The sequence below is a fragment of the Hyaena hyaena genome, unplaced genomic scaffold (assembly GCF_003009895.1).
Source record: "Hyaena hyaena isolate Hyena2069 unplaced genomic scaffold, ASM300989v1 scaffold_144, whole genome shotgun sequence".
Taxonomy (NCBI): domain Eukaryota; kingdom Metazoa; phylum Chordata; class Mammalia; order Carnivora; family Hyaenidae; genus Hyaena; species Hyaena hyaena.
Window position 1 is genome coordinate 3,065,594 of NW_024080776.1, and position 7,890 is coordinate 3,073,483.

A 7,890-nucleotide genomic window follows, 5' to 3' on the forward strand; every position below is an offset into this window, starting at 1 on the left:
ATTACAATTGTGTTGACCATGACTGGTACATGAGGCCATGCTGCCTTGTAAATCTGGCTCCTTTAGAGATTTTATGAGCCTTGGTCTTAAGCTTTTACCTTGGAAGTTTTCAGCCTGGGTTTGTGGATAGCCTAGAAACCTTGAAATTGTATTCCAAATTTCTGCAATGTTGAGGAAGTTGAACATGTTTAGGTATCTGTATCCTTCAGTTTTTAATGTCTTTCTGAAGTTGGTTTTCTCTTAAACCCTCATCCCTTCCCCTCTTCCTAAAGTATGCAAGATAACCAGTGGTTTCTGCATTGCTAAATATGCAAAGTTCAGCTCTCTCCAGCTTGGCTACATTGTCTATTGTCAGTACTAAATGTGGTTTATGATGCATCTTTCCTTTCGTTTATTTTGAGAGAGCAGAGGAGGGGCAGAGAGAATCCCAAGGAGGCTCCATGACTGACTCAGTGCTCCATCTCATGACCAAGATCATCACCTGATCCTATATCAAGAGTTGGGCACTCAAGCCACCCAGACACCTCATACGATGCATTTTTCTAACTTTAACCCAGACGTACTTAACACCTGTACTTGGATAGCATAATTGGACTCTCAATGGTGAACGTGTTAAAAATGTATAACATTTTTTAGCTTTTCCTTTTCAAATAGTTTCTCAGCTATTTGATTACAGCAAATAGTTGTCTTTATACAGCTGCTTAAATCAAAATCTTGGGTCATTCTGACCCTTATATTTATGTCTAATATCCCTAGATCTTGGATCTTAACACCTTAACAGTATCTACCTTCCAGTCACCTTTTTGCAAGTAGCACTCAATGCTGCTTTTCCCCCCAATACAATCCTAGAAATGGTGATCATTTTTAAAGATCAGGTGTTTGGGGCATCTGTATGTCTCAGTTGGTTAAGTATCTGACTCTTGGTTTCAGCTCAGGTCATGATCATGTAGCTTCATGGGTTCAATCTTGGTCTGTGCTGGCAGTGCAGACCCTGCTTGGGACTCTCTGCCCCTCACCCACTCATGTTACCTCTGTGTCTCAAACTTTTTAAAATCTAGGTTTTTGGGGGTACCTGGGTTTCTCAGTTCGTGAGATAAGCCATAGGTAGGGCTCTGGGCAGAACTGGCTTAGGATTCTCAATCTGCTGCTCCCTTGCACATGGCAGTGTCTTAAACTTTTTTTTATTTCTTTTGAGAAAGCCTTATGAGCAGGGAAGAGGCAGAGACAGCATCCCAAACAGGTTCTGCTGACAGCTCAACTTGGAGCCTGCTTCAGATTCTGTGTGTCTCTCTCTGCCCCTCTCCTGTATACACTCTGTCTCTCAAAAATAAACATTAAAAATACAGATTTTTGACAGGACAACTAACCATCTCCAAATACAAGGGAGGGGCAGAGAGAGGGAGACAGAATCCAAAGGAGGCTCCATCCAGGCTCTGAGCTGTCAGCATAGAGCCTGATACGGGGCTTGAACTTAAACCGTGAGATCGTGACCTAAGCTGATGTCAGACACTTAACCAACTGAGTCACCCAGGCATTCTTACCTGGTCCCTTTTTCTATAGTGCATATGATCCTGCCTCACTGAGTAAATCTATATGTATGTTCACTTGCTATTCCTTTTGTTGGGAACATTTTCTTTCAAATACCCACATGGCTTACTCTCCAGGTCTTAGACCCTAGTTTTTTTCCTCTCTGATCACAGTTTTCTTTTTTTAATATGTAGCGCTTCATGAATTTGCTTGTCATCCTTGCGCAGGGGCCATGCTAATCTTCTCTGTATCATTCCAATTTTAGTATATGTGCTGCCGAAGCGAAGACTGATCACAATTTTTTAAATTAGTCCCTTCAGTGCTGTATCTTTTCCTCCTTTTTCTCCTTATCCCTTAGTTGGGAATAAATTTTGCTCATTTTGTCTTTTTTGTCCTATTAGAATTTAATTCCGGGGAACAGGTATGTTTGTTTCCTGCTGTGTCTCCAGTACCTGGAAGTGCGGGACAACATAGCAAGCACTCAAATGTGCTAAGTTAATTTTTAAAAAATCAAGATTTTATCGAACTTAATGGAAAGTATAAGTATGTAAACTTTTAAGAGCTAAAGAAGTGAACATCAATTGGTTCCTTAGCTTGGCTAAATTGTAGGCTTTGTGAAGAGACCATAGGGAAAAGATGGCAACCACCACTTTTGAGTACAAAAACTTAAAGACACACAAATCAACCCAACCTTCTAAAACCTTATCATTGGCTCTGGGGAGGCTTTTGCCCCCACCTTTCCATCCAATGATTCTCAATGTAACACCTTAATTTTAGCTATTGACTGAGCGGTATGGGTCAGCAAAGCCACTTATTTCCTAATTTGAGCTCCACAAGACTATGTCTCCCCTTCACTTCTAATTTATGAATAGAATCTGTTTTTCAAAGAGTTTTGGATCCATGTAGTAGTCATGTTCCATACCAGATCTAATGAATCAGTATCCATAAGCTTCTAGCTTCACCCTCCCCAAGCCAGCCATCCTACCTTCTCCCGCCAAAGTGGACGCATTCCCGGCCCTGACACTGGCCCCGCCATCTTCCAGGGTCCGCCCCTAAATGCTCTGGCTCAGGGCACACAGATGAACTTCAGATGAACATTCTTGCTCTGAGCTAGGCTACCAATTAACCCTGTGAAAAACTTTAAATAACCTTGAGTGAATGGCTATCCTGGGGGTGCTATTGTCTCCATAAGTTTGGAGACCTAGGCTTAGGTATCTACCCATGGTCACCCAGCAAGAAAGTAGCAAAGCCAGCATTATCTAGTCAACAGTGCCAGAGCCTGAACCCAACCTCTATACTCTTGTTTCTTCCCTCCTCTGACTTCGTCCTCTGTCATTCTTTGATCTTAAGATTCAGTTTTGGCATTCACCAATTTCTTTAACGGAGGCTGAACTTACAGGCCAGTAATCTTAGAGGAGCTAAGTTCAGGCAACTCCAATCTAGTGTTCTGTGAGTCTGGTCTCCCCGCCGCCCCAGCACTGTAGGCCCACCACAGAGATGGACCTGCAGCTTTCGCCCCAGCTTTCATCCCTTACATCGTCTCTTATGTTGGTTAGTGGGCACAAAGAAGGGTCCAAATGCGCAAGGTCTAGGCTGGGTGTGGTGTTAAGACTGCCTTCACATCTCTTGAGTTTAATCAGCCTCCAGTACAGATTCCCAAGCCCTTCCAAATCATCTTTATCCCACTGCACAGCAAGCCAATGCAGTTTTAAACAACCGTAATTGCACAAGTAATGATTATATTCTCGTAAACAAAGAATATAGGTAAAGCAAAAGTCCCCCAGCACACACACTTCGATCCTTCTGTGAGATTATCAGCCTCTTGAATGCTGAGGACAAACTGAGAGCTGATGGGGGTGGGGGAGAGGGAAAAGGGGGTTGATGGGCATGGAGGAGGGCACTTGTGAGGATGATCACTGGGTGTTATATGGAAACCAACTTGACAATAAACTTTTAAAAAATGTTTCTAAAGTAAGATTATCAGGATAAGACATACTCTCAAAATCTTTTTTATACAAATTGTGATGTTTGGACCAGCAACAGCACCTGGAAACTTAGTAGAAATGCAAATTCTTGGGTTCCATCCCAGCTCTAATGAGTCAGAAACGCTGGAAGGGACACCCATAACTACTCTGAACAAGCTCTTCAGTGACTTTGATGCTCCCTCAAATTTGAGAACGAGCCCAGCTCCCCATTGCCCAGGAAATTAACAATGCACCTGGGTTCTTGTCTTCTAGGCCTCACTCATGTAAGCTTCTAGCTTCACCCTCCCCAAGCCAGCCATCCTACCTTCTCCCGCCAAAGTGGACGCATTCCCGTCCCTGACACTAGCCCCGCCGTCTTCCAAGGTCCGCCCCTAAATGCTCGGGCTCAGGGCACACAGCAAGTGTTCTAATGGCGTCCGAGGGCACGACCAGCCCGTTTGGAGGGCAGTGGGGGGCGGAAAGCGAGTAGAGGCAGGCTTGGGGGAGGTAGGTAAGAGGGCTCGGGCCCGGCAGCCTTTGCTCAGGGTTCCCCAGCCTCGTCCCCTGACCCCACCGACGCCTCCTCAATGCGATCCGCGGCCTCGGGGTCGCCGCCCTCCTCCGCTCGGAAGCGCAGCAGATGAGGGGTCCGAGGGACTCCGCGCGCGCGGCCGAAGGTCCGGAGGCTGATGGCAGGCGAGGGTGCTCCTGCGGCAAACAAGTGGCCGAGCAACGGGGTCTGCGCGGCGGGCAGCGGCCTAGCAGACCCTGGGGACGTGTCCACCTGCACGTTCTGCTCGGGGTCGTCGCTCACGCTGCGGGCGGGAAGGAGGTCTGAGCGGTCATGGCGCTGAGCCGCCCCGGGGCTGACTCTCCCGAGGCGTCGGGAAACCGGAAGGACCGATCCATTGTCGCCCCAGAGTGGGGGCGCAGACCTGGGGCCCGCGTGCCGGGTCAAGCCCTGCCTCCGCTAGCGCGGGCCACTCACCGAAGGTTGAAGGTGGAACCCAGGAAAGAAGGCCTCAGAGCCTCGGCTGCGGTGGCCACCGTATAAGGCGGCTGCGCTGAGTCTTCATCCCAGTACAGGTCCTTCTCAGCGGGAGGCAGGTTCTGGTACATGTCGTCTACGGAGAGCAGGGACACCTGAGGTAGGTAGCAAGTCATAAGGATCCTCCTGTCCTCTCCACACCTCAGGCGGAGAGGTGGCAAGGAGGAGAGCACAGGGAGTTGCCCCCAGGCCCGTGTGCACCTGTAAGTTGCGGTCTATGAGCTGGTTAGTCTCAAAGTCATCATCGTCCTCCCCAAAGGGGTTGATAATCTGTTCCGCCACCTGCAGGTTTGTAAGGCAGTGTTTTCAGGGCTCAGAGCCCCATTCTCCATCCCCAAAGTTGAGGTGGGCCCTGAGCCCACATCTCTTACTGAACAAGCTGGTTTGAACACCCTATGTGCCCACCTTGAGCCAGCCAGCATAGAAGAAGAACTGCAGCAGAGTGGTGAGAGGCACATACATGTCCAGGTCCCCCAGAGTAGATGCTGGCTCCTGTCCTGGCTCTAACAGCTCCCGAGGTTTGGCAGTCCCTGCCTCTGGCTCCACAAACTGGCGGCCAACCAGGGAGAGGGCAAAGTAGGAGTATACTGCTATGGTCACCACCTGGAGAAGGAAGCCTGGATGAATGAGACAGGGAAAAATACCCTCCCTGCCCCCTTAGGGCCAGTGAGAGACCCTGACAAGGAAGTAAAATGTGTAGCAAGGTGTGACAGCATCAGAGGGGATGGGGGATGGGGTTGTATTAGCGGGGATCCGGGAATGCTTTGAGGACGAGCCCTTGATTGTTCAGTGTCTCACTGCACTGAACTGCCCCAGGGCAGGTGCCATCTCTAATTCTCAGTTTCACACACAGCACAGGACATGCAGTAGGCACTGGAACTGGGGAGGTGAAAGGCAGTTACTTGGGTATAGACGAGAGGTATGCTGATCCAGTCATAGTGGAATAGCATGCTGCACTTGGCCCGGTACTTGTTCAGCTCCTGGTGGAAAAGCAGGAAGAGGAAGTCAGTGGAGGTGAGGAAGGAAGAATGGGGAAAGAACTGGGAGCCCAACACAAACTAGGCCTAGAGACCCACTTGGCTGTCGGAGGTATTACCATGTGGGAGAGCCTGTGATGGGAAGCAGTTTAGCAAAGTAGTTGCAAGCATAGACCGTGGACCCAGAATGTATGAGTCCCACCTCCACTAACTAGCTGTGTGATTTGGGCAAGTTTCTTTTCCACTCTGTGCCTTAGTTTTCTCACCTTTGCAAGAGGGTGGCAATAATGTCTCAAGGGTTGTTGTGATGGTTAACGAGTTATATATGTACAGTGCTTCCAACAGTGTGCGGTACAAAGTTGACACCATCTAAGTGCTCATTACTAAAATTATTGTTCTGGTTTGCAAATCTAGTAGGAGGAGGACAAATGGGCCTGGTGTGAGCAGACTCACTTCCAGGAGCAGGCAGAGAGCAATGTCGTCACGGATTCTCCCATCCCTCCTGGCCTGGGCTGCCAGGTTAGTAAACCAGACACATGGGATCCAGTACTTGTTGAAGTCGGATTTCAGGCTCTCAAACTTTTTCCTCTCTTCCTGGGACATGAAACCTGAGGAGATAAAGTGAGTGGGGCCCAGACTTATCCCCTGTGCCTAAGACTTACCCCTTGGGGGTCAGACCTCTCCTCCTAGGAGACCCATGTTCAGGCCCTGGCCGGGACCACACCAGGGCTCCCCAGTGAGGCACCTGCATTGGCCCAGCCGAGCCCCAGGGGCACCTGTCCTCACCTGCATCCACCACGTGCTCCATAGTGGGGAAGCGCTTGAGCACGCGGGTGCTGACCGAGCGCAGCACCAGCACAGATGCCAGGTTGGCATAGCGGATGAGGGTACGGCGCAGCAGGCGGCCACGCTGGTCTACGCCGTGCACGCTGGCCGAGATGACGCACATCAGCTGGTCTGGCAGTGGAATACTTGTATACTGGGCCCACCAGCGGTTCACCACCAGGGTCACGTAGAAACCTTGTCAGCCACCCCGGGAAGTGGGGACAGGAAGGGAGATGGAGCATCTGGGAGTTAGCATGCCCTGCCCCCCAGCCAGAGAGCCTGGTCTAGGCTAGGTTGAACTGAAGCAGGGGGAAGGACACATTTGGCTCCAGTGCCCTGTCTTGCTGTCAGGGGAAATGCCTCTTCCTAAAGCCTCTTCCTTGCTGGGCCAGGCCCAGAGGATGGAGAGGTGCAAGGAAGTGGTGGCAGAGAAGTGGTGGCTCAAGGCCACTAGTAATAGTTAACTCTGAGCCCTGCTTCCCATGAAGGTGGGAAGGGGAGGTCACTTCTCTGCAGCCCCCCTCCAGTACCCAGAGTGGGGTTTTGAAGCCTGCACGTGTTGTGTCCCTTGTTTGTGGAGTGAGGGTCCAGCAAATGATAGGCAGGGTCTAGTCCTCTGGAAATCTTGGACTCAGGACACAACTCCCATGTCTGCTGAGCCTACTCTGCTTGACCTCTAGGCTGTGCTTTTGGGGTAATTCTGACTTTCAGTGCTATCAACTCAAGCCAAAGGTCAGGGAAGATGGTAAGAAGGCTACCAGGGAGAACTAGAGGGAGCCTTACCCAGTACAAAGGATAAGGGGATGAGATCTGCAGAACGATTACAGTATCGGGCCACCTGAGCATATACATGCCTCTGCTCCTGGGTCAGCAGCAACCTGAGTAAGGTCAGTTGTAAGACTGGGTTAGAGGGAAGTGGGCAGCCTAGTCCCCCACAGGCCAGCCCTGACACCTCACCCTCACCGATAGGTGATGCTGAGCAGAGCATACAGGGCGATGAAGAGGAGGAACTCTTTGTAGAGGAGCTTGTAGATGCTTCCCCTCCAACGGAGAAGCAAACCAGAGAAGCCTCCGAAGCGAGCCTCTGCCACTTTGAGGGTGTATGAAACCGTCATGGTGCTGGGGGCCTGAGCAGGAGGGCACAAGAGCTGCCCCCAGAGTGTCCCTCTTTCCCAGGAAACCTTCCCCTTAGCTTGCCTTCTTATCACCAAGCTTAGTTCCCCAGGCAACCTCCCTTCAACTCTGGTCACATACACCCAACCTTCACCCTGTGTCAGTAGTCATGGGGGAGTAAGGTGCAGAGCAGACAAAGCACATCCCCATCCTCTCCAGAACTCAGTGGTACATGGGTCAAGCCAGGATGGATGGGCCTAGGGGAGCTGAAATCTATAACCTCTCTTGCAAGAGACTCCCCCAAGATCCTCTTCCACTTGCAGGGCTAAAAGTAACCAGATCATAAACTGCTAAGGACAGGAGATCCAACTCTAGCCTAGACCCACAACTACCCCTTGGGGTCTTGTTGATAGCCGGTCTCCCAAGGCCCAGGGTA

The 7,890-nt window shown here is 50.3% G+C and overlaps 1 protein-coding gene and 1 non-coding gene across 2 annotated transcripts; both read right to left on the bottom strand.

Moving 5' to 3' along the window:
• Positions 1 to 1,709: 1,709 nt before the first annotated feature.
• Positions 1,710 to 1,816, bottom strand: LOC120236115. Its single transcript, XR_005529579.1, has one exon. It is a non-coding gene; the product is annotated as a U6 spliceosomal RNA (small nuclear RNA).
• A 2,216-nt stretch (positions 1,817 to 4,032) lies between these two features.
• On the bottom strand, positions 4,033 to 7,456 carry BEST4 (bestrophin 4). The gene is made up of 9 exons (XM_039238718.1): positions 7,305 to 7,456; positions 7,125 to 7,219; positions 6,303 to 6,536; positions 5,970 to 6,124; positions 5,442 to 5,519; positions 4,945 to 5,142; positions 4,741 to 4,821; positions 4,480 to 4,634; positions 4,033 to 4,306 (listed from the first exon to the last, which is right to left on the bottom strand). The coding sequence occupies exons 1-9, from the start codon at positions 7,454 to 7,456 to the stop codon at positions 4,033 to 4,035; spliced, it is 1,422 nt and encodes a 473-aa protein (XP_039094649.1).
• Between the last annotated feature and the right edge of the window lie 434 nt (positions 7,457 to 7,890).